Source organism: Drosophila serrata, unplaced genomic scaffold (genome assembly GCF_035046125.1).
Source record: "Drosophila serrata isolate PLE 108 unplaced genomic scaffold, ASM3504612v1 contig_275, whole genome shotgun sequence".
Lineage (NCBI taxonomy): Eukaryota > Metazoa > Arthropoda > Insecta > Diptera > Drosophilidae > Drosophila > Drosophila serrata.
In genome coordinates, this window is record NW_028257173.1 from 301,279 (window position 1) to 327,640 (window position 26,362).

Genomic DNA, 26,362 nt, shown 5'->3' on the forward strand with positions numbered 1-26,362 from the left:
ACCGTTTATTTTGAATATTAATTTGAATTATTTTTTTTTTTTGTATTATTGAAAGTTAAATTAAAATAATTTCGGAAGACAGAAAATCTTTACCCTCAGTATCCGTTACAGTATATCAGTTTATTCTTTTACATTTACATCAGAACTGAGCTTCATTTACTTTCAACATTTCAAAACATTCTTGAACTTCATTTAAATTTCAACAGGTTCCACCATGCAGGGCAGTCACAATCCGAACAATGAGATTCGCATCCCCAGCTTCACGTCAATATGCGGCGCCCACCGCCCGTGCGACAAGAGCAAGATGCTTTACACCAGACCCAAACCCGATGTGCTGCAGAGCATCCTGCAGTCCAAGGCCAATCCCGGATACAAGTCGCGCCGCCTGTGGTACGAGCTGAACATGCCGGAGTGCGCCAGCTCCCTGCTGGACGGGAAAATGCAATCCGACCTGCCCAACAGCATCCTCTGTCCCAAGAACCTGCCGGCCGCGAAACGGAAACAGAAACGTGACAGCGCGGTCTCCAAGACCAACTACATGACGATGCGCCTGGAACGAGAGCATTTCCGGCGCAAGCTGGTCGAGTTGATACTGCACATGGACGATGACCAGGATCCAGAGTTGGCCGCTCAGGGTGCCATACCCTTTCCGGATCAGGAAGAGCGTGAAATTTTGCGCTATTACTACTACATAAAGCACGGCATCGACACCATTCACGTTTCTCCGTTGAGCAAGAAGATCCTTAAGAGGTATGTACGTGATATCAATCTTGGGTGCTCCAAAAATTTCGAATTAATTTAAAACTGTCCAAACGAGTGCCAAAAAAATAATGAACTTGACCTCTAATATTTCGTTGCCTACTTTTGATGGATTTTAAATCTAAATTCTGTTATTTCTGTGGGCATTTTGCTCATGAAGTTAATATATATAATATATATTATTTAAATAACAATTATAATTTTGTATATTGTTGCAGAATCACAGACCTTGTACCACCATTACTTTACAAATGGCAAACTGCTCTTAATGATAATATTGCCGAGGTGCGGTCGGATTATGTGTTTGCCATGAAAAAGGCTGTGGTGGATTTTGTCCTGCGTCACACTGTCCTGGATCGATTGACCAAGGAGGGAACTGGTGGCAAATTCGATACCGCCGAGCGGAGAGAGGTCAAGGCCATGACTAACTTCTGGCGATATCGGTGAGTAGCTTAAAATTTTAAAATAGAACAATAAGTCATCAAGAAACAGAGCTAATGCTTCCCAAAAAATCTATCCCAATGGATATGTGTATTTTCCAGGCTTAAAATAATAGTTTTCCCTTATAAAAATTGCATTAATAGAGTATAAAAATTTTACAAATCATTTTCCTAGTATCCAAACACTTTCCGTTCTTCAAAACTTAACCAAAATTGCACACAAAGGGTTACCCAAATTAAACTTTGAGCGCGCATTTCCCGCATATATGGGGAAATTCAAATTTTTTAATTATAATAAATTATACCCGCTTGCCGAACGGCGGGCATTGTAAAGAGGCAAAGTGGGGGAGGAGGACAGGAAAGTTGCCATAATTGAATGCGAGTGTTGTAACTTCACCCGGGCTCCCTCCCGCATCCTGCTGCTGCTGCTGCGGCTCCTCATTTGGCAAAAAGCGTGCAATTGACATGCAATTACGCCCTACCAAGTACTCGAGTACACCCACCTTACACACGAGTGGGAGTATGTGCAAATTCACGCGAACGGATGCCGACTTTATTGTGGATTAAGAAACCCTATCCGATTTTTATGAAATGAATTGCCCTTTGCGTTGGCGGAGCGAGCAAAATCTTATGAAAATAACTTGAGCTCTGCTCGCTGACTAAGTTTCCCGGCTCGCAAGGCCAAGGGAAAAGCAGCTTGAGGAAAATGAAAATGAAAATAGGGATGGGAAAATAACGAAAGTCGTCGTGCGACATTATTAAAAGCTGCTTGCAATGGGGGAGAACGCGAGAAATCGCTTTGCGGCGTGCCAAAAACTTTTTAACCGCACTTTTTCAACTACAATGCCAGCGACGGAAATGGAAAAGTGGAAAAGGCTGCTGAGGCAGGAGGCGGAAGTGCGCCAGAAAGTTAAGTCCTCCTGTGTATTGGCTTGACATTTGATGAGCAACAGTAAGCTGGAGACGGGAGGGGGTGCACCGAAAATCTGCACGACATAAATTGCCAAAAGGATATGCTTAAAAATGAATTGAACTTGTTTGTTGTGGCACTCTGAGGGGGGGACGGGAAGTTGAGGCTTTTATCATCGGATTGTTATCAGTGCTGACACTGTGTCTATTGTATTCCTCAAAATGGAATTACAGACGCAATAACCAACAAGGACTTGGGAGATTAAGTCTTCAATCTTTTGTAAAGCCTAAGCGTGGGAAAAGTAAGACTGTTTCTTTTAAGAATAAGTTATAGCTTAAATAAGAAAGGTAGCTCATTTCGAAAAGACAAAGTGTGTATAGGCATAGGATCATGTTTGCGATTATAAAATTGATCATAATTAAGCCACATATGCATTAATCTCACTTTCTGTGCAAGGAAGGGTAATCACTATCACTAAATATCACTATCACTTTAGGTGTTACCTCCGCGGCCTCCCCGGGATGACTGAGGCGCGCGGGCCCTAAGTGCCTCTATTTATAGTCACCGAGCAAAGAGAACAGAGAAAGTGAGAGCGAGAGAAATAGAGATGTCTCTAGAGATAGGTAGAGAGAGGTAGAGCGTATGAGGTGCCTTTAGACATACTGAAAGAGATAGGGAGAAAGCGAGAGAGAGAGAGAGAGAGAGAGAGGTGTGCACTTTCCTCTACATTTAACGATCGTTCCTATGTTCGATTTTAATAAAATTAAATCCTTAATTATAAAATAAACAATATAAGTTATAATTTGTTTTCGTTCGATCGATATATATAACAGTAAGAGTAAATAGATATAATAATACTATATATTTAATATTACCTTGTGTTTTTGGAAACATATATTATTATTTAATTTCTTTCCGAATTTTCCTCTCCTTGTCACGTATTTCAGGGGTTTCTAACAATTCCTTTTTTGTTTTTTTTTGGGTACAAACTGGGTCGATGGGCCTATCAATATCCACATGCACATCCACATCCGCGTGAGGTTTGCTAATTTATTGCCTTCAAGCATTTGGCATCATTAAGGAGAGGCCTTCAATGGCTTTGGTGGGTGGGCTCTTCTGTGGGTATGCGGCTCCTGTGGTTCGGGCGGTTGCGGTTCCCTGCACTGCTTAATGGGCTGTGACGGAATAGCTGGAGTGAAAAGTTTCCCTTAGTCTTAGTCTCTTGCTCTCTCTCTCTTCTTGAGATAATTTGCATAAAAAGCATCTCGGCATCTCCACTCATTCCCTTCCATTTCATTCTTTCTCCACCCAACAGCTATGATGAGAATCGCAACGTCCTGATGAAAACGCTCTTCTGCATACATCGAAGTGTGGCCGGCATCTTGGAGCTGTGGAGCATGAAGTATAATGATAAGTTCTTTATCGATACGAAAGAGATTTCCAAAACCCAGACTCCCTTTACATTGTTTGGATTTGTGGTAAGAATTTATATTATCTTTAATCCTACTAATTTTCCCTATCCCTGCGCTTTTTGGTATATTAATATCTCCTTAATCTATATTTTCCTTTATAGTACTTGTGTGGATCCCACATTGACCAAGGCAAGAGCATGCTGGAGGAGAGCTGGTATGGGGAGATACATTCCTCATTGCTGAAGGCGAGCAAGCGTGGTCAGTTGCCGGACATCCGTCGGTTTACGCTGGTGAAGCGCTTCTTTAACTGCGTGGCTGCCTTGATGACGCAGCAGCTGGAGGATATATGCATTAGAAGTCTGAAGGCCTATGCCGATTTTATTTGCGATTACGGGGTAAGCTTAAATTTTTTTTTTACTTCGATAAAAATTAAATATAATTCATAAATTCCACAGCACTCGAATCCTGGATTCGAAATTTCTGTGATGCTGGCCGATGAGGATACTATTCAGTTTATTCCCAGCTTCTCCAAGGTTCAATCCGAACTGCTTCGCGTCATCGACATGATTATAATAAGCATCCAACAATTGCCGCGCATCGAGAGCAAGCTCTACACAGATCTGATCGTGTCAAAGAAGCTCTTCCTCACACCCACGGTGCCGGATAGCATTGTCCAGGAGACAAAGAACCGGATTTGCGCCATGCTTGAGGATCAGCGCATCGGACCGGAGTTGAGACTGCAGGACTTTGATCCTTTCATCGATTTGATAAACGGCATTGATGCCGAACGGGTGGCCAATTTTATGGAGAGCGATGCTACCTTCGAACAGTATTCGGAAATGGTGTATGAGTACAGGGATAAAGAGGATCGCATTGGCAAAGAAGTTTGGGCTGTGATCCGGATGGGTTTCTATGAGTTTCACCGCGAGAAGTTCATAACTCATTTAGAAACTTTGGCCCGACAGTTGCAACTGGATCTACTGGCCAGAATGGTGGCCGATCAGCAGGCGAGAATCTCTCGATTGGGTAAAGAGTACGATGCCATTGCCAAGAAAGCCTTGACTGTGCCCAAGGATACGGCTGAACTGATGGAACTGAAGGCCTATGTAGTGCATGCAGAGGAGAACCTTGTGCCTGAGATGGAGGCCCGACTCAAGGTGAATATGGGTGAAATCTTGTGGCTGATGGATCACACTCTGTACTCACCGCTGGAGATCAAGAACAATAGCAACTCCTTCCAGTGGTACCTGAAGCTTCCCTCGATCTTTGAGCAGCACCGCGCGATTATAGCGGAGAAGGTGATTGAGTACCAGGAGCTGCTGAAGAAGCGAATCGAGCTCTTCCGCCGAGAACTCCAGACTTACTACGAACAGGTGCAGACCTACGACACCTGGGGCGACATCAAGCAATTGGCGCGGTATAAAAAACGTGCCGGCGTGTTAGATCAACGATTGGTACAGGCTATGGAGACCATTGATCAAATTAACGAGGAAGAGACCTCCTATGGCTGGGATCTCTCGCAATATCCCATGCGAAAGAAGGCCCACGATCAGTTGAAGCCTTACAAAACCCTCTTCGATGCTGGACAGGATTTCATGGACAAGTACGACCTGTGGATGCACTCGCAAGTTGGATCCTTTTTCCCCGATGAGATCGACGGCGATGTGGCAAACTTCTATCGCGTTATCCAGAAACTGGACAAACAGATGGGTGATCATCCGACCACAATGCAGCTGATCCAAGATGTCAAGGCCCAGATAGAAGCCTTCCGCGAGCACATGCCGATCATCAATACGCTGGGCAATCCGGGCATGAAGGCTCGTCATTGGGAGTTGGTGTCCGAAATTATTGGCTTCCCCATCAAGGTGTCGCCAGAGCTGACGCTGGAGAAGATAATCGAGTATCAGTTGGATGAGTATGTGCCCAAGTTTGAGGCTATTTCAGAGAGTGCCACCAAAGAGAACAATCTGGAAAGAGCCATGGCTAAGATGGTCAACGAATGGGAGGGCGTTGAGTTCTCCGTTTCGCCATACAGGTGGGTATTAAAGCCGGTATATGTGGTGTAGGATGAGGGTATAATTGAAATGTCTCCCGCAGGGATTCTGGTACATACAAGTTGGCTGCCGTGGATGACATCCAAATATTGTTGGATGACCAAATCATCAAGACGCAGACGATGAAGAGCTCACCCTACATCAAGCCTTTCGAGGCAGAGATTCTGTAAGTACAGCGATTCTTTCTGCTTCACACACTTTACATGTCTCCTTTATACATTTAATTATCCCATCAAATTTAGGAAAATATTTATTAGAAAACCTTCCCTCACTAAGCTTTTGAAATCAATTAAATTATGTTTAAGTTTATGGTGGCGCCAAGAATTTACCTTAGCCCTGCTAGTTGTTTTTCTTCACCTTTTGTTAGGCCTTCAATGTCACTGGCAGACACTGTGTCCACACATGAGCTAACCTTTGTTGTCCTTTTACAGCAAGTGGGAGGCCAAGCTTATGCTGCTGCAGGAGATCCTGGATGAGTGGTTGCGCGTGCAGGCCACCTGGATGTATTTGGAGCCCATCTTCAGCAGCCCGGATATTCAGCAGCAGATGCCAGAGGAGGGGCGTCGCTTCAGTGCCGTGGATAAGGTAAATATTGCTGAAGTTTCTTTAAGAATTAAATACTAGTACAATGACAAATATAGAACCCTACCTTTATATAGTTCTAAATATTTTCTTACATATTATTCTTCTTTATTACAGATCTGGAAGGAACTAATGAAACAGGTGGCCTCCGATCCGAAAGTAATGGTTGTGGTCCAAATTGACAAAATGAACGACAAACTGAAGAAGGCCTACACCCTGTTGGAGATTATTCAGAAGGGTCTCAATGCCTATCTGGAGAAGAAGCGTCTATACTTCCCACGTTTCTTCTTCCTCTCGAACGACGAATTACTGGAGATTCTGTCCGAGACCAAGGATCCGACACGTGTCCAACCGCATTTGAAGAAGTGCTTCGAGGGCATCTCCACTTTAAATTTCACAGAGGAACTGGATGTGATTGCAATGCGTTCCTCGGAGCGCGAGGAAGTGGCCTTAGTGGACTCGATCTCAACGTCAAAGGCCCGTGGACAAGTGGAGAAGTGGTTGCTGGAGTTGGAGATCAGCATGAAGAAGAGTTTACACCACAAGATAGCGGAGGCCTTCTACAGCTACCTGAAGATGGTGCGACATGTTTGGGTGCTGACATGGCCGGGTCAGACGGTTCAGTCCATTTCGCTCACATACTGGACTTTGGAGATCACCGAGTGCTTCGAGAGCAACGATCCCAAAGAGAACTTGGCCAAATACTTGCAGAAATGCATCGCACAGATCAACAAGATTGTAGATTTGGTGCGTGGCGATTTAAACACTCAGAATCGTATCACTTTGGGCGCTTTGGTGGTGCTGGATGTCCATGCCCGTGATGTGCTCGCTGAGATTGTACAAAATGGAGTGGAGGATCTGCAGGACTTCCAGTGGTTGTGCCAGCTGCGTTATTACTGGGAGGATAATAACCTGGACACGCGAATGATAAACTGTTCGCTGCCGTATGGCTACGAGTATTTGGGCAACACACCTCGATTGGTGGTCACCCCGTTGACGGATCGCTGTTATCGCACATTGTTCGCTGCCCTGAACTTGCATTTGGGCGGTGCACCCGAGGGTCCGGCCGGAACTGGCAAGACTGAGACCACCAAGGATCTGGCAAAGGCTGTGGCTAAGCAGTGCGTGGTATTCAATTGCTCAGATGGCCTGGACTACCTGGCTCTGGGTAAGTTCTTTAAGGGATTGGCCTCATGCGGTGCCTGGTCTTGCTTCGACGAGTTCAACCGCATTGATCTGGAGGTGCTATCTGTGGTGGCACAGCAGATTCTGACCATTCAGCGGGGCATCAACTCGGGCAGTCCCACTTTAATCTTTGAGGGCACTACCCTTACATTGGATCCCACTTGTGCGGTGTTCATCACCATGAATCCTGGCTACGCGGGACGTTCAGAGTTGCCTGATAATTTGAAGGTAAGAATTTTAAAAAATATAACAAATTATAAATGTTCAATTAACATTTTTCACTTGATCAGGCACTCTTCCGTTCAGTGGCCATGATGGTGCCAGATTATGCCCTAATTTCCGAGATTGAATTGTACTCGTATGGTTTCTTAACCGCCAAGCCGTTGTCCGTCAAGATCGTGGCCACATATCGTCTGTGTTCGGAGCAGTTGAGCACACAGTGTCACTATGATTATGGTATGAGAGCTGTGAAATCTGTGCTGAAGGCGGCGGGTGCTTTGAAGCTTCGTTATCGGGATGAAAATGAGGATATATTGGTCTTGCGCTCCATTAAGGATGTTAATTTGCCCAAGTTCCTCAACCAGGACATTCCCCTGTTCCAGGGCATCACCTCCGATTTGTTCCCTGGCACTGTTCTGCCGGAGGCTGATTATGTGCTCTTCAATAAGTGCACACAGATGGCATGTGACAAACAGAATAAACAGTGCACTCCTTTTGTCCTGGAGAAAGTGCAACAGGTTGGTGGAATATGAATCTCTTTGCTCGTCTTCTAACTTTATTCATATAAATAATTTTCTCTACAGCTTTATGAGATGATTGTGGTGCGTCACGGACTTATGTTGGTGGGTTATCCCTTTGGGGGTAAATCAACTACCTATCGCATCCTAGCAGATACTCTTGAATGCATGGAGAAGACGGTGGGTTGATGATCAATTTAGCTATATTATTTCCTATCTTAACACAATCATTTTTACAGGATGGATCTGAAAACAAAGCTATTTATACAATCATCAATCCCAAGGCCATTACCATGGGCCAGCTGTATGGCCAATTCGATGCAGTGTCCCATGAATGGAGCGATGGTATCCTGGCGGTGAACTATCGTATTTTTGCTGTCTCCGATACACCAGATCGAAAGTGGCTAATATTCGATGGCCCCGTGGATGCCATTTGGATTGAGAATATGAACACTGTGCTGGATGACAACAAGAAGCTGTGCCTTATGTCCGGTGAGATCATTCAGTTGTCGAATACCACTAATTTGGTTTTCGAGCCCATGGATCTGGAAGTGGCCTCGCCAGCCACTGTCTCTAGGTGCGGCATGATCTATCTGGAGCCGAGTTCTCTTGGTTGGGAACCGCTGGTGACCTCGTGGAAGAACACGCTACCCGCAGCCTTCCATACGGTCAGCAAGCAACTGATATCGACTCTGATCTCACGTTTTTGCCCCATTCTATTGTATATTGTGCGCAAGTGTCTGAAGGAAATTGCACCCACATCGGACGCCAATCTCATGGTCAGCTTGATGAACTTCTTCGAGTGTTTCATTGACGACTTCAAAGACGAAAAGTACGTGGCCAATATATCCGATTTGGATTTTAGGGCCCAAACGGAGGGTATTTTCCTGTTCTCTTGCATTTGGTCAATCGGCGGCGCCCTTGATGCCGACAGCAGGGATAAATTTAACGTGGTTTTTAGAGCGCTAATGGAGAAGACCTTTCCGCAAAATCTCTACGATACCTATGGCGTTACGGAAGATCTTTATGTGGAAGCCTTGGCCAAGCCATTTATATTCCCGATACCGAAGCAGGGATCAGTGTTCGATTATAGGTACATTAAGGAGGGCAAGGGAAAGTGGAAGCCTTGGCAGGATGATGTTAATTCCGCACCGCCGATTCCCCGAGATATTCCCGTGAATCAGATCATCATACAGACCAATGAAAGCGTTCGAATCGCAGCCGTTTTGGATCTTCTAGTGCGGCATGGCAAGCCGCTAATGTTGGTTGGACCCACTGGCACCGGCAAAAGTGTCTACATCATCGATTACATGCTGAAGAAGATGGATCTGACGATCTTTAAGCCGCTCCTGATCAGTTTCTCTGCTCAAACATCGGCCAATCAGACGCAGGACATCATTATGTCCAAGCTGGATAAGCGTCGCAAAGGTGTCTTTGGGCCACCGCTCAACAGTAGTTTTGTGATCTTCGTGGATGATGTCTCTATGCCGCTGAAGGAGAACTACGGTGCCCAGCCGCCCATCGAACTTCTGCGCATGATGCTCGATCACATGATGTGGTATGATCGGAAAAACATAGTCCCAATGAAGTTAATTGACTTGCAGATGATCGTGGCCATGGGACCGCCGTCTACAGGAAATACGGTGACTCCTCGCTTCCAGCGGTTCTTCAATGTGGTCGCCATTGACGATTTTAACAACGATATTATGAACACAATATTTAGCAAAATTGTTTTGTGGCATCTGGACACTAGGTATGGCCAAGATATCTTTACTTTCTATAGTCTTGCAGAATTTTATAAATGTAAAATTTACATATTTAATTTTATAGATTAGAATATGTTTGCAGTTAGGCCGTAGAAGATAAAACCATATTTTCGATTTAATTTATATTTTTCGGATATTGTTTTAATATCAAAACTTTGCGATATATTTACAATAGATATATAAGATCATATCGATCTTTTCCTATCAAATCTATACCATTTTTAACTTAACTTCAATTCTGTAAGACTTCAAGCTTCGGTTATCGAAGATATCCCTCCTAAAAGTATATATTTTTATGTTATATTTACCTCGACTCAATAAAACAACACAGGGGCTTTTCCAAGGAGTTTGATCCTTGCATTGAAGAGATCGTAGGCGCCACATTGACCATTTACAATGACGCCAAACTGAATCTGCTCCCCACCCCGGCCAAATCCCACTATTTATTCAATCTGCGTGACTTTTCGAGGGTGATCCAGGGTGTCCTGTTGTCCGTACCGGAGGCCACCGAGGATGTAAACTCGATGCGACGCCTGTGGGTGCATGAGGTGTTGCGAGTATATGGAGATCGTCTGGTTGAGGATGCGGATCGTACCTGGCTCTTTGAGAACATATGCAGCACAGTGAAGAACTCCTTCAATACCGAACCCAATCGACTGTTTTCGGCCTTTGTGGAGAAGGATAAAGCGTTGCAGGAATCCGATTTCCGCCGACTGATCTACTGTGACTTTACCAATCCGAAGGCGGACACCAAGAACTATGTGGAGGTGCAGGATCTGGAGGAGTTGCGCCGGGTGGTGGAGGCATATCTGGTGGAATACAACAACATGTCGAAGAAGCCCATGAATCTAGTGCTTTTCCGTTTCGCCATCGAGCATTTGTCGCGCATATGTCGCATCATTAAGCAGCCGAGGAGTCATGCTCTGCTCATCGGGGTCGGAGGCTCCGGACGCCAGAGCTTGACTCGATTGGCTTCGCATATTTGCGACTATGAGCTGTTCCAGGTGGAAATCACACGATTGTATGGGCCGTACGAGTATCACGAGGACATCAAGGCGATCCTACGCAAAATTGGGGCATCCGAGATGCATGGCGTGTTCCTCTTTACGGACGTACAGGTGGGGGGAACCGCAAATTGGCAATTGGACTGTGTCCTGGACAGTATTTCCTTCGTTTCGCTAACTTTTTTAGACTCTTACAGATTAAAGACGAGTCCTTCCTGGAGGATATTAATAATCTGCTCAACTCTGGTGAGGTGCCGAATCTCTTTACCAACGAGGAGAAGATCGAAGTGGTGGAAAAGATGGCACAGATTGACAAGCAGCGAGACAAAGCCGTGCAAACCGATGGCAGCCCAGTGGCTCTTTTTAACTTCTTTGTTACGGTGGGGTTACCTTAGAGGAACACTACACAATTATTGCAATATACAAATATCTTATATATTTTATTTAATTTATTAATGTATAATACTCTCTCTTTAATAGACCTGCAAAGATCAACTGCACATTGTCCTTGCCATGTCACCCATTGGTGATGCTCTGCGGAATCGCATCCGTAAATTCCCTTCTATAGTCAATTGCTGCACAATCGATTGGTTCCAGCCTTGGCCGGAGGATGCCCTGCTCGCCGTATCCACAAGATTCTTGGCCAGCGAGGATCTCACTGCTCTGGAGCGTCGCACAGCTATTGACATGTGCATGGAATTCCACACATCGACCCAGGCTCTGTCCGCGAGCTTCTTCTCGAGGTTACATCGATACAATTATGTGACGCCCACATCGTATTTGGAATTGATTCAGACCTTTAAGGCTTTACTTAGCCAAAAGAGAAAGTAATTTGAATTGTTTAATCAATGAAGATTTTAATTTACACATATAAACTCCCCTCAGCAACATTACAAACAATCGAAATCGATATTTGACTGGCATCTCCCAGCTGGATATTGCTGCCCAGCAAGTGGCCGTGATGCAGGAGCAACTGATTGCCTTGGAACCGAAGCTAAAAGAGGCATCCGAGATAGTGGCTGAGCAAGTGGCCAAGGTGACGGCGGATAGCAAATTGGCCGAGGAACAGCGAGAGATTGTCAAGCTGGATGAGATGGCGGCCAAGGAGCAGGCGGCCGTGGCCCAAGAGATCAAGGACGAGTGCGATGCTAAGCTGGGCGAGGCTCTACCGATTTTGGAGTCAGCTTTGGCTGCTTTGAACACCCTAACCACGGCGGATATAGCCGTGGTCAAGACCATGAAGAGTCCACCCATCGGTGTGAGAATAGTCATGGAGGCGGTGTGCATCCTTAAAGATGTTAAGCCCGATAAGGTACCTAATCCCAGTGGCGTGGGAACCGTTGAGGATTACTGGGGACCGTCGAAGCGTGTGCTTAGCGACATGAAGTTCCTGGATAGCCTGCTTAACTTCGACAAGGATAATATTCCGCCGGAGGTGATGAAGAAGTTGGGACAGCGAATTCTCAACAATGAAGCGTTTGATCCGGATAAGATTAAGACCGCCTCCACGGCCTGCGAGGGCCTGTGCAGGTGGGTCATAGCTCTAACCAAATACGATGTGGTGGCCAAGGTGGTGGCACCCAAGAAGATTGCTTTGGCCGAGGCCGAGGCCACATACAATGCGGCCATGAAGACGCTGAACGAAAAACTGGCCCAGTTGGCCAGGGTAGAGGCCAATCTGGCCGCAATCCAAAAAATACTCGACGAACAGCTGCGGCAATATGGGTGAGTTGAGGTTTCCTTTAATTACCTTTACGTTTAACTAAAGTTTTAATTTTTAGAAGTTGAAATTAAAATCGTATTTCCTCTTTCCCTTAGCATTTTGTTGGCGGAACACGAGGCCTGTACCAAGAAGTTGCAACGTGCCCAGGAGCTCATCTCTGGCTTGGGTGGCGAGAGAACTCGATGGTCGGAAACGGCCAAAATGCTGCAGGCCAGCTTCAAGAGTGTAACTGGGGACGTGCTCATTTCATCGGGCGTCGTTGCTTATTTGGGCCCCTTCACAATCGATTTTCGAGTGAATCAAATCCGCAAATGGGTGACCAAGTGCCTGGAGTATGGCGTAACCTGTTCGGCTGACTTCCAGCTATCTGTTGTCCTGGGAGAACCAGTGGAAATTCGTTTCTGGAACATTTGCGGTCTGCCCACAGATGCCTTCTCCATTGAGAGTGCCATTATGATGAAGTGAGTACAAGTTAAATGAAATTAAATTACAGGAAAGCAAACAAATATTTATTAAATAATACTCTATTTTGTTTATTTAATTATTAGGGGAAATAGGTCATCCCTTGATTGTACTATTTATTATTATGTGAATCTTTTATTTCCTAAAAGAGGATACGATTCCATCTTTGTCACGAAATTTTGCGATTAATATTTCCATCGAATCCACATCGATCTTAGATCTAATTAATTACAACAGATTGCTAATTAAATTTTGCTGATAAAACCATTAAGTTTCAAGGCTTACCATTGAAGATTTATGGCTAGAGTTTTAACCAAGCATATATATACCTTAACCACAAGTTATGACAGCATCTGGCCCTGCCCTTTCCTTAGCCATATCCCCCCTGGTGATCGCTAAACCCAGCTCTCTCTCTCGCATCAATTAAACAACCTGACACGGTAATTATGGCCCTGCCTCGAAGCCTGTCAGCGGCACGAAATCCGGCATGGCCACGACTTCGTTTCTCCCACTCTCTGTTGTGTTTCTTCGTTTTCTAATTACAAAACATAAAACGTTAGAATTCACGCGTATTAGGAAAATTAAAGATACGCCTCGTGCTGGCGGCGTGAGTGTGAGAACAGCACCGGATGCTGCACGGCATCCGCGAACTGGAACTGGCTTCTGGGATGGGAGAAGGGGAAGGAGAAGGAGAGGGGGAATTAAAATGGGAACAGTAGCCAGGGGGTAGGTGTTTGTAGGCGGAAAAGGGGGCGATGGACGGGAACAGGGATGCATGTGCGCATTAAGCAGGATACCCGCATGTGGCCAGGAGAACTCGTTGCCAGGACACGCCAGCTTCGGTGGTGGCTTCTGTAGCAGCCAAAGGTACACAAGGGCACTGGAAGTTGAGATGAAGAGCACTGGCAGAAAATATTGCATTTTAGAAGCTAGAATTATCTAAATATCTGAAATATTTATTTATTAATAACTTATTTCATATTTATACCCTAGCAGGTTATTATAGCTTGTAAACTGTGAAGGAGTCATTTCCGACCCCATAAAGCATATATATTCTTGATCAGCATGAACTGCCGAATCGATCCAGCTGGGTCTGGGGAAAATTTAATTTTTTTTTAATTTAAACAATTTTATAAGTGGTTAAATCATTAATTCGCATATGAAAAATTGGCAAAAATTCGAATTTCTTAAAATTATAAATTTTGAATGGAGACTTATTAACCTAATAAAAACTAGCATAGGACAGCTTTCCGAATTAAATTTAATACTCTTTTGACCGAGTTATTCTATTCTTAAGCTTTACTAACCTTAAATAAATATTTAAATTGTAATACCCACTTGAGGGTGGAAGCTTGTAACACAGTGAAGGAGTCATTTCCGACCCTATATATCATATATATTCTTGATCAGCATGAACTGCCTAATCGATCTAGATAAGTCGGATAAAAATTACATTTTTTAAAATTAAAAAAAAAATTTTAGGGCAAAATTGGCATCTTAAAAATTGGCAAAAATTTCAATTTCCTAAAATTATAAATTAAGAATGCAGATTTATTAACCTAATAAAAAGTAACATACGACAGCTTTCCGAATTGAAATTAATGCTTTTCTGACTGAGTTATTCTATTTTTAAGCTTTGTTTTTCTCGAAAATTAGCATATAAAATTGTATATATATTTAAATTTTAATACCCATTTCAGGGTATTATAATTATAGTTAGAAGCTTGTAACACAGTGAAGGAGTCATTTCCGACCCCATAAAGCATATATATTCTTGATCAGCATGAACAGCCGAATCGATCTAGCTAAGTCCGACTAAAATTTAGTTTTTAAAAAATTTTCCAAATTTTATGAGGGGTTAAATCGATAATATTGGAATCTGAAAAATTGGAAAAAATTGTATTATCTCAAAATTATAAATGTAGAATGCAGATTTTTTAACCTTATAAAAAGTAACATAGGACAGCTTTCCGAATTGAAATTAATGCTATTTTGGCTTAGATATGACCTTTTCAAATTTTGATTGGTCGAAAAAATTAGCATATAAAAATCTCGATTGCAAACTGCAATGGTATATAAATTCGGATTCACAAAGTTTCTTTCCTTTCTTAGTTTATTATAGATCATTTAAAAAAATGTCATAATTTTTCCTCCGTGTAAGAGGCTGCTTTGAATAGAGGAGGAGGCTGGCAGGCAGAATTTTCATGTTTGATGCGTGTATTACGCATCTGGTGGGTTTCTCGGAGGTCAGAGGGCCACATCCAGAGCCAGAGACAGGGTCCTGGGCCACATGCCACTCCACCGCGGTCCATGCCACTTCACGTCGATTTAATAAAGGAAATTCCTGGCTGCTTTTCACGAAAGTGTTCAAAGTAATTTGGAGCATGCCCGAAAATACCTGAGGGGCCGAATTCGTGGCCCTTGAATTTGGGAAAGAGACCGAAGAGGAGGAGGAGGATGCGGGCAGGAAAACTCCAGACTCTCCCTGTATAAGCAATTGATTAATGTGCGCCCAGAGCGGATTAGGTTTAATTTTTACATAGAGCCAGGGGTAGCGATGCGAGATGCGACAGCGATAGACGATTGCACATCCTTGGGGATTACTCTCTAGTTTAGGGCCTTTGTCTATCCTGTCCTGCCTATATACTATATAGATGAATTTGTATTTGTGTTTGGCAAATAATGCCAGCAGGATGAAGGGAGGGTGACTGTGATGTTGTCCTTACTATTAACATTCATTTGCTTAATATTTCGTGTGACACGTAGCACATATGGTGACCTCCTCCGGGCTCGTCTTCAGCCTCGTAAAAACCTATGGCTGGATATATACATAACATTTACTGGGTGTCAGGTGTACGTACATGGATGTTGATGTTGCCTTCCATTTTCCCCATTTCGGGCAGCAGGTTTTTAGGGTCACGACAGCCACCCATCCATGCCTTTGATTAAATAATGTTAATTTGAAAAAGGGAAAACAATTTGTAGACCTTCGTTTTGGGTTGCCCCGTTTTAAGGGTTTGAATTTAAAGTATTTGCCAGGGGATACTTTATATATAAAAACAAATGGAAAGTGAGAGATATCCATATCATATTGAATATTTCCCTTCTATATACAACCCTCTCCTAAGTGTATTCCTTAGTTTACAGAAAGCTAAATAAATCCCCTGATACAGGTTATTTTTCAAAAATTCATAAGTTTAAAGGTCTTAAGCCCCAATATATTTTGTAAATATTTACATTTGAAGAGCGCTATGTTTTATCAATGCAATAAATATACATTCCATTTCCATTTAAATGGAAGTTTTATCAAATTGAATTGCTGCCAGTGAATTTTATTTAAAATCACCTTTACTATTAAGTTTTCTCTCAAATATCAAAAGTATAAATCCTCGCCAAGTGAATGAAAACGTATATGGAAAGGGTTTCTATGAAACTAAATGATGTATTTTATTTATTTTTCAGTGGCAAACGGGAAATCCCCAAACTCCATTCAACAGATTCGCCAGCCATTGCACTTTTATTTGTGTTCACAACTATCTGGCATGGATATTTTTTATTTTGTGACAACAAACTGTTCTATCCTTCCCAATCCTATCTGTTCATTCGTCCCTGGTGATGCGCTTTGAACTTTAACCATTTTTCACATGGCAACTGCCTACCTAGACCCCGCGCACTTGTGGGGATTCTATTGTATTCCGTGTCCTGGCCCTTCGCCTGCCGGTTTTCAAACTGGAATTCGTTGTTTAAAAATTGTTGGGGCTTCCTTTTTTTTTGTATTTTCTTTTGGGTAACATTGATGGCGAAGGCGCGGCACATTGCTCTTTTGTTTTTCCATCAAATATTTTTCATTCATCAAGTTTTCAATTTACAAAAATGCTCATTCATTCGCACGAGCAATTTGTATTCGGTGTGAATTTGTCATGTGTTGGCTGCTGCTGCAACTTATTGTTGTTTTTTCCCCGCTCCGAACCGCTTCCATTCCGTATTTTTTTGTCGCTCCCAAACCTCCTGTCCCGATTTCCATTCCCAATTTTTCCGCCACCGTGGCAGTGAGTTATCGCAATAGCTAAATGTACATATAAATATATACATATGCATTGTCCAAACATACACAGTACAACCGCAATCGATGTATTCACATATCCTATATAAATATGTATTTTTACATTTATATAGCGAAATTCAGGGGCTTATCCTGACGGGGGTGTACATTGGGGTGAAATTCGATTCTAATCTTATAAAATATAAATTTAAAAAGGACTTCAAAGATTTGTGCATTAATTTTAATAGGTTTATCTTTTGAAGTTGAAAAGTATTAGAACAATATTTCTATTTGAAAAGTTGCCAAAAGGAAATATTAGATTGAAGAAGAACTTTCTAGAAAAGTATTTTAAGTTACATTTACATTATAATTTTTAAATACTCCTAAATATATTTTCCAATACTCTCTTCTGGACCCTGTTCCCAGGGTCCCTGACTTCCGGACCCTTATGATATAGTTCTGGGTTGTGGCTTAACGTTTGCATGATGTATTGGCACATGTTTGAAGCCAGTGGTTTTGCTGCTCATTCCATAAAAACCCACAAAGCAGACGCACAAATACAACACAAAATATACAGGAGAATATTTTCTATAGCATTATATACGCTTATGAATTATTGACGTAAATATTGAATGTGTATTTATGCGGTATTTTCTCTTTTTAAATATTCCAACTTCAACAAACTGATGATGAGCTCGCCTGGGCCATTCATTGTTTATTGGATGTTGACAAATTGCTTGCATTTATTATATCACTTAAAGTACAAATACAATATATATAAATTTATATGAGATACTGTGAAATGAATTTAAACTTTATTTATTGTATGATAGGAATGCTCGTCGTTGGCCACTGATGATTGATCCACAGGGACAGGCAAACAAATGGATTAAGAACTATGAAAAGAACAACAAACTCTGTGTGATTCGTCTTAATCAGGCTGACTACACGCGGGTCATGGAGAATGCCATTCAATTTGGTCTGCCCGTTCTGTTGGAGAACATTGGCGAGGAGCTGGATCCGATTTTAGAGTCGGTGCTGCTGAAACAACTATTTAAACAGGGCGGAGCCCTTTGCATCAAACTGGGCGACTCTGTCATTGAGTATAATCATAGCTTTAGGTGAGTTATTAATAATAATTAATACTATTAAGTCTAAGATTTCATATTCATTCAATTACAGATTCTACATGACAACAAAATTGAGAAATCCGCATTATCTGCCCGAGGTGGCAGTCAAGGTAACCTTGTTGAATTTCATGATCACTACGCAGGGTTTGCAGGATCAATTGCTGGGCATAACCGTGGCTCGAGAACGTCCCGATTTGGAAGCGGAAAAGAATAATTTGATTGTCCAGGGAGCGGAGAATAAGCGGATGTTAAAGGAGACTGAAGATCAGATATTGGAAGTTCTGTCATCCGCTGAAAATATTCTAGAGGATGAGACGGCTGTACAGATATTGAGTTCGGCCAAGGCTTTGGCCAATGACATTAATGAGAAGCAGGTCATCACAGAGGCCACCGAAAAGCAGATAGATATCGCACGTTTGAGTTATGTTCCTATAGCCGAACACTCTACCATATTGTTCTTTACCATAGGTAAGGGATATTCATTTAAAATTAATTGATTGTTACTAAATCTTAATCACTTTTCCCTTAGTGGAGCTGGCCAACATCGATCCCATGTACCAGTACAGCTTGGTTTGGTTTGTCAACCTGTATATGTCATCCATAGATAATACGGAAAAGGTGGACGATATAGCGGCCCGGTTGTTGGACTTGCGGAATCACTTCACCTACAGCCTGTACGTCAACATCTGTCGCAGCCTCTTCGAGCGTGTGAGTGCCCATTGAGTAAACCCAATTATAGTCAAATGCCGGTTCGCTGGTCAGTATGCGAGGTCCTTTGGCCTCGTTAGTACCGTAATTGCGCATAATCTGATAATGTGACATTTGAAGCGTGCTCAGCTCCTTTTGCGTTTCATTTGCTTTGTGGCTGAGCATCAAGTTTGCAGCTTGACTGGACTCGACTCCTCTCCACGACTTTTAAATAATATTTCCAGTATTTCAGCTTTGACTTGAATTCAAGGAACGATTAAGTTGATCCACCTCTTAACGGAAATCTACTTTGGAAACCAAAGATATATCTTTTAGGATATATTTGTAGGAAATTCACGTTTTTCATTTTACTATATTCATCACTTTTGTTTAATTTCTGCTTGAATTATAAACCTTTAGCAAGTTCTTTTTATAATTTCCATCAGTGATTAGATTGTCTCCATTTTTTGTTTCTCTGTGCATCTGCTCAAATTATATTACGTTGCGGATTGCAATCAAAGGGATGCACCTAGCTACGGTTAAAAAAAAAGAGGAAATAATAATCCAAAGCTGGCTTTATGCTATTTTCAGTCAATTATGCCCTGGCCTTTGCACCCGTCCCTCTTCCTCAACTTTGCCCCCTGTGGCGTCCCTGAAATAAGCTAACCTTTGATCCCTCGCGTTTAATTTTCTTGTGTGCAACAGAAATAAAAAAAAGAGGAAACCTTGAGTGAATTGCTATCAGAACATCAGCAACGTTGGTTGTTCGTGGAAATGCTTTTGATTTCAGTTGGACAACCTTTCGTTGGAACCCATTTAATGCGAGAATGAGCCTCTGAGCCCTGACCCTTAATCTGGCCCCAATCCACATCCCATCACATTTGATCCCAATGTGAGATGTAAATGCACTAGGAGAAATGTCTTTATTTTTGTATTCTTTACAAATATTTACCTATTAACTAATTTGAATTTATTGACTTGGTAACTACAGACTATCTCTTTCGGAGATTTTCATTTAGTTACATTATTATTTAAAATAATTTCTTCATGTTTATTTCAAGTGTAATGAAATGTTTTTGACCTTTGAACACACAGGATAAGCTGCTGTTTTCGCTCATACTGAACATCAACCTGATGAAGCATGAAAATAAGATTGACAACGGCGAATGGATGTTCCTGTTGACAGGAGGCATTGGTCTGGAGAATCCACACAAGAATCCCACCAGCTGGCTGGGCATCCAAAATTGGGACGAGCTCTGTCGTCTCACCAATTTGCCCAATTTTAAGGGTTTACGCGAGGACTTTGGTAACAATTCTGGCCAATGGAAGACATACTTTGATTCACGGACGCCTCATGATAATAACGATGTACCGCCCGCTTGGAAAAAACGACTCTCCGTATTCCAGCAGCTTCTGCTTTTACGTGTCTTCCGTCCGGATAAGTTGGTGCCGGCTGTGCTGAATTTTGTTGCCGGTGAACTGGGTGCTCGGTTTGTTGATCCACCACAGTTTGATTTGATGGCCTCGTTCGCTGACTCACACTGCTGTGTACCATTGATATTTATCCTGACCCCCGGCTCGGATCCCACGGCTACGCTTTTGAAGTTCGCCGAGGATCAGGGCTTTGGCACAAATCGATTATTCTCGCTGTCGTTGGGTCAGGGGCAGGGCCCCATTGCCATGAAGATGATCGACGAGGGCGTCAAGTTGGGCAACTGGGTGGTGCTTCAGAATTGCCATTTGGCGGCCAGTTTTATGCCATCGCTGGAGAAGGTCTGTGAGAACCTCTTGCCGGATTCCACGCATCCGGACTTCCGGCTGTGGCTTACCTCGTATCCGGCGGAACATTTCCCGGTTGTGGTGCTGCAGAATGGCATCAAGATGACCAACGAACCGCCCAAGGGTCTGCGCTCCAACATTCTCCGCTCGATGATCAGTGATCCGATCAGTGATCCCGAGTGGTACGAGTCCTGTACTCAGCCCCGTATTTTCAAGCAGCTCATCTACTCGCTGTGCTTCTTCCATGCGGTCATACAAGAGAGGCGATACTTTGGCCCAATCGGCTGGAATATTCCCTACGAGTTCAACGAAACCGATCTCCGTATATCTCTGATGCAGCTAAGGATGTTCCTCAACCAATACGAGACTGTTAACTATGATGCTTTACGTTATTTGACTGGAGAATGTAATTACGGTGGACGTGTGACGGACGATTGGGATCGACGGACATTGAAAACTATTCTGAATCAGTATTATTGCCCGGAAATTATCGACCTGGAGAAGCCGCACTTCCTTGATGATTCCGGTCTGTATTATGTGCCCGTGTTCAAGGAAGTGGAGCTGTATTTGAACTACACGAGAGACCTGCCACAGATTTCGGCGCCAGCAATCTTTGGCTTCCATGCAAATGCGGATATAATGAGGGATCAAAAGGAAACGGATATGTTGCTATCGCACACTCTGCTAACACAGGTGAGTACTGATCGAGTTTAGCTATCTTTACACTTTACAATTTATATTGAAAAATAATTGTAAGCTTTAAACATTGCCATATATAATTATTGCTTCTATATTTACTTGCTTTGCCATAAAAGGATCGTTGGGTAAGGCTTTAGTTTAGCTCTTCAGAAAATACATTAATTAATTATACATTTTTACCACACTCTAAAAAAAGGACCTCTATGATCGACGCGTAAGTGCTGCCTAATAATTGTTTAGCATCCACACAGCTCCTTACATTTATATTCTAATAAATCTCCATTTTAATACACGCTGCTCTTAAGAAATTGGAAAAAACCCAAAGAGTCTATGTAGAAACGCTTAGTAGACGCTTTCCCGAAAACCTTTTCCTACCCACTTACCCAACCTGTCCCCCCTTCCTTGCTATGCACCAAATTCCTCTGAAGGATACGAGTGCCACATCCGATGATAGCGGCGGTGCCAAGGCGTTGACGCCCGAAGAGGTGGTGACCAATGTGGCCACCGATATTCTGGACAAGCTGCCCAAGCTCTTTGATCGGGATGCCGCCCTGCTCAAGTATCCCACTCTGTACCATCAGAGCATGAACACGGTCCTGGTGCAGGAGATGGTGCGGTTTAATGTCCTGCTGAATACGATTCGAACCAGTCTGATCACATTGCGGAAGGGAATCAAGGGTAAGGGAATTTTTAACCTTTAATCACACACAAGATTATTCACTAAATTTGAATACACTTTAATTTGTAATTAGATCATTTTTTTTTATCCAAGTCGCCCATATCGGATCTAAAAGCTTTCAACACCGAGGATCCTGCTCGTTTATAGTCAGTGTCAGAAAATGAATAGCTTGATTCTTGCATAGAGGAGACTTCATAACTTACGGTTTTGATATCCGAATCTGGGGCAAATGCTTGTGACTTGGACGGTTTTAAGTTAGGTGGTGATGTAGTTTTTGAATCGGTATCAGACATGTATTCCGATTCTCCTGATGTATTAAATGGTATTAGATTATTTATGGAAATCGCATCTTTATCTGGATTTTGCTCTGAATTTCTTTCCACGCCCGACGGCAGCATCACTCGATAGCCTCTACCCTTGAGTGACTTTAAGTCGGGTTCTTCGTTTACAAAAAGACTGCTCTTCATGCTGAATACTTCCTCGTTTGTTGGCTTTTTCCTCAGCGGAAAAAACATTACTTTCTTTAAGAACGTATCGGAATCGTTTATCTGCTCATCATCCTTGTAGTCATCCAAGTTCTTCAACTGCCCAGTGACATTGTCACCCTTGAATTTCCTCAACAAAGATAAAATATGCATTGAAACAAATTCCGATGGACGTTCCTGTGATTTCTTTTGTGTTGACGAGTCGCTGTCAGAACTATCGTCTTCGCGAATAGTGTCGGTCATTTGAATAACATTATGCGATTCGAACGCACGTAGTTTAATGAGGTCGCTGGGAGAGATGGGCGGCGGATTGAAAATGTTGGCGAATATATCATCAAAGAGATCGTTGCAGTTCTCCGCCACAATCCTTTCATTTTCCTCTTTCCAGCGCTGTCCGGGAACTGCCTGTCTTATGATCTTGCGTATTATGGCACGGGCCTCGTTCCTGGGCGTCCTTTGAGGTCCTTCGGTTTCACTGTCCGAGGAGAATAGATAGAGATCATCGTCAATAAGGCGGCTAATCAAATCGTCTGTCAATGTAGTGGCTATGTCGAACGGATCCAATGTGTCCCACATCTTTGGAAAGATCACATCATCAATAATATGCTGTGCAATTAGGAAGTTCTCGAAACGCATCAGAGCCAATTCCATATCCGGGTCAACCATGCTGTTGAGTAAATGTCGCAGGGGTTCATATGTTAGGGGGTTCTGGATCAGCTCGAAGCTGTTCAGCCATCGCGATATATCCTCATCAATTTGCTTAGCCAGCTCCGTAACGGTCTCAGCAGCATCGCCCTCTGCCACATTGTACATATCCTTGCGAAGTATCTGACCGATATACTCATTCGTTATATGATTGTTGACTATATTGCTCTGCTGGAACAGCTCCTCGTACATCATCCTCAGTTCGTTCTCCTTTTGCCTCAATCCTCCCTCGGCTGCCTCACGGCGCCAGCGCTCCTTCTGGGCCAAAATCGTAAAGAAGTGCAACTTGCGCTGTTCGGAGAGGCGCGTCATCTCCTCCGAGAGGAACTGCATCACCCAGCCAATGTAGGAGCCCTCGTATACGTTCAGCATAGCCTCCATTTCGTGTATTTTGCCTTCGGCTTTCAACAGACGGAGCATATAGCTCGGAGCTATACCTTCGTAGCCGGGTGGTTTTTTCATCGGGCCTCTGACTTTCGGCGCTATCGGTTCATGCTTTTCGCTGTACTTATCGGTCTCGTAAAGGTCCTTGAGACAAGCAAGGATCAGTTGGGACGGTGTCCTTTCACTTAAGGGCTGCCTTCGTTTCTTCAGGCACTTCGGTTCCTCCTTCTCCCTGGAGGCCAGGGTTCTGAGCGCCTTTAGGCTTTCATAGAGCTTCTTTAGATGGGCTTCATTGCAGAAGTTCTGCTCATACTCCCGGACATATTCGTTGGGTTTGGACCAGTTCTTAAGCTTCCTGAATGGACATGTCATATTGGTCATGTTCACACGCTTCTCCAGGTCATCGATCCTCATGTCAAACGCTTTCTGCCCGATTATCGATTGATAATTTCGACGTGCAGGATCAACGCCGTGCCTCATCGTCGGACCATAAAACTCGGAGCATGGGGATCCGAGAGCCTGTATGGCACCCTGTTTCTTCCACTTACGCGGAGTCCTTGACAGTTGGATCTCCAGACGTCGCATTCCCCGCTGGAATTCGATCTCATTCTTGCGCAATCCCGCCTGACGACGCTGCTCGATGGTCTCGCAGGCGGTCTCAATCCGTGACTTGGAGGCTTCGTGCATTTCCCTCTCCCGCTTGTCAAACATCTTGATCACAATGTTCAGGCGCAGCATCTGACACTCCTGGATATACTCCTCCCGCTCGATCCACTGTTGCCACTCGAATGCCTCCATAATAGCCTTGTATTTGGTGTTCAAAGCTAATTCCTTGGACTCCTTATTAAGCCTAGTCAAGTTTACCCTCAACGCATCACTAAAAGACCAACGTTTCCTGGCACGATCCAGCACCTCAATTTCGTAAAGTCCAGGGGGCTTATCACTGGGCAATACAGTTGGCAGGGAAAATAGCTCCAGGGTTTGAACTTTTTCTGCATTTGAAATCTTTGGCAAGTAGGGCATAGTCTGTGCAGAGGACTCCCTAAGGGGCAAGATATGGTAATTAAGCACAAATTTAAACAAACAAAATTTTGCACATAGTTTACCTATAAAGCGTTTGGGTATTTTGATCTTTAAAGGGTTTTCGATCTTCATATCTAGGAAAGAAATCGCATTTATGCTTCAATTCCTTTTTCATTTTAATGCTGGAACTCATCTTGACTTCGTGGGTATTGACCATTGTGTCCGCTCCCCTGAGGAACGCATATCCGGGGGCATTAAACTGGCACTCGCTGTCAGTGCGAGGCATCTTTCCAACATCCCGTGTCGCTGGATTGTTGGCTCCTAGAAATATTTAGCATGTCACTTCAATTCAATTTATAAAGTTTGAATTTAAGGACATACCGCCAGTTAAGCGTAGGTCCGGAGTGCTGGCACTTAAACATGATGATAGCTGATCCTGCCTAAGCTTCTCTTCCTTCTTTGTAATTGGGTCCTTGCCTCGCGGTTTGCAAAACGAGACACGTTTGTTACTGTTCAGGCGTTCTGGTGTCTCAAGAAAAATCGATGAATTCTCATTTCCGGTTTGTTTATTCTTATCTCTTTTTGTTAGTTTGTATAAGGACATTATTTAATTATGTGGTGTATTATTATTGTTTGCTTTGTTCTGTAAGTGTTTCAGTGGACAAAATGAAAACTTATGACAAAATTAATTAAATTGTTTTAATTTTACGCAGGCTACTTTGATGAGATTTGTAAATTTATAAGACCATTTCACACTTTAGGTATTTTCTATATACCAAAGATGAAGTATATAATGTATAAAATGCGTGATCTTTATTCATTTGCTATAGCTCCATACCTTACGATATATAATTTTAGACAATATTGTTGTTAAGTACTATTAACATATTATCGTTTTACAGGATTGGTTGTAATGTCAGCCGCTGTGGAGGCCGTATACAAGTCTGTTCTAATAGCCAAGATACCTGCCATGTGGGCGGGAAAATCATATCCAAGTCTAAAGCCATTGGGCAGTTATATTACCGATTTTCTACGACGCCTTGAGTTCCTACAGGTGAGCGAAATATTGTATTGACTTTTCTCAACTTTGACGTATTATTATAATTATAGCATTGGTTTGATCATGGAGCTCCCTCGACCTTTTGGCTATCCGGTTTCTTCTTTACCCAAGCCTTCCTCACGGGAGCCCAGCAGAATTATGCTAGGAAGTACGTTATATCCATAGATTTGCTGGCCTTTGACTACGAGGTCCTGCAGCTAGAAGAAACCCAAATTAAGGGAGTGGCGGCACCAGAGGATGGGGTGTTCGTGTATGGCATCTTTCTGGAGGGTGCACGTTGGGATCGAACCGGCAAGTATCTGGCCGAATCCCGTCCTCGGGAACTGTTCGATACGATGCCATTGATCCATCTCAAGCCACTCAAGCGGGTTGATCTGCCCGAGCGTCATAATTACCTGTGTCCCATGTACAAGACAGCCGAGAGACGAGGTGTCCTGTCCACCACTGGGCACAGTACCAACTTCGTGGTCGCCATGCTGCTGTTGTGCAATCCCAACACACCGACCTCACATTGGATTATTCGTGGCACGGCTTTGCTGTGTCAGCTGAGTTTCTAATTGAATTGTGACATTACCCAACTGATTTGAGTGTATTTTTTAAAAAATTATTGCGAGGCTAAAATAAATGTAGTCTGGGCAAAAAAAAAAAAAGGAAG

At 43.2% G+C, this 26,362-nt stretch overlaps 2 protein-coding genes across 3 annotated transcripts; one reads left to right on the forward strand and one right to left on the reverse strand.

The window, feature by feature from the left end:
* The first annotated feature begins 92 nt into the window (after positions 1-92).
* Dhc36C (Dynein heavy chain at 36C) lies at positions 93-26,357 on the forward strand. 2 transcript variants are annotated; one of them, XM_086834910.1, is made up of 25 exons: positions 93-750; positions 978-1,202; positions 3,425-3,587; positions 3,683-3,916; positions 3,977-5,556; positions 5,619-5,741; positions 6,007-6,160; positions 6,275-7,570; positions 7,633-8,079; positions 8,146-8,259; positions 8,319-9,832; positions 10,177-10,963; positions 11,047-11,229; positions 11,330-11,676; positions 11,735-12,574; positions 12,668-13,033; positions 17,910-18,197; positions 18,259-18,674; positions 18,736-18,914; positions 19,989-21,365; positions 21,488-21,496; positions 21,568-21,585; positions 21,677-22,049; positions 25,550-25,701; positions 25,758-26,357. In XM_086834910.1, exons 1-25 carry the CDS (start codon positions 215-217, stop codon positions 26,262-26,264), a joined length of 12,228 nt encoding a protein of 4,075 aa, XP_086691036.1. In that variant the 5' UTR covers positions 93-214; the 3' UTR covers positions 26,265-26,357. The 2 variants fall into 2 exon arrangements, with proteins under 2 accessions (XP_086691036.1, XP_086691035.1); XM_086834909.1 differs by lacking the exons at positions 21,488-21,496; positions 21,568-21,585 and having other exon boundaries at positions 21,800-22,049.
* LOC147643380 (uncharacterized) lies at positions 22,056-25,376 on the reverse strand. The gene is made up of 3 exons (XM_086834912.1): positions 25,029-25,376; positions 24,731-24,968; positions 22,056-24,666 (listed from the first exon to the last, which is right to left on the reverse strand). The coding sequence occupies exons 1-3, from the start codon at positions 25,249-25,251 to the stop codon at positions 22,125-22,127; spliced, it is 3,003 nt and encodes a 1,000-aa protein (XP_086691038.1). The 5' UTR covers positions 25,252-25,376; the 3' UTR covers positions 22,056-22,124.
* Positions 26,358-26,362: the final 5 nt, after the last annotated feature.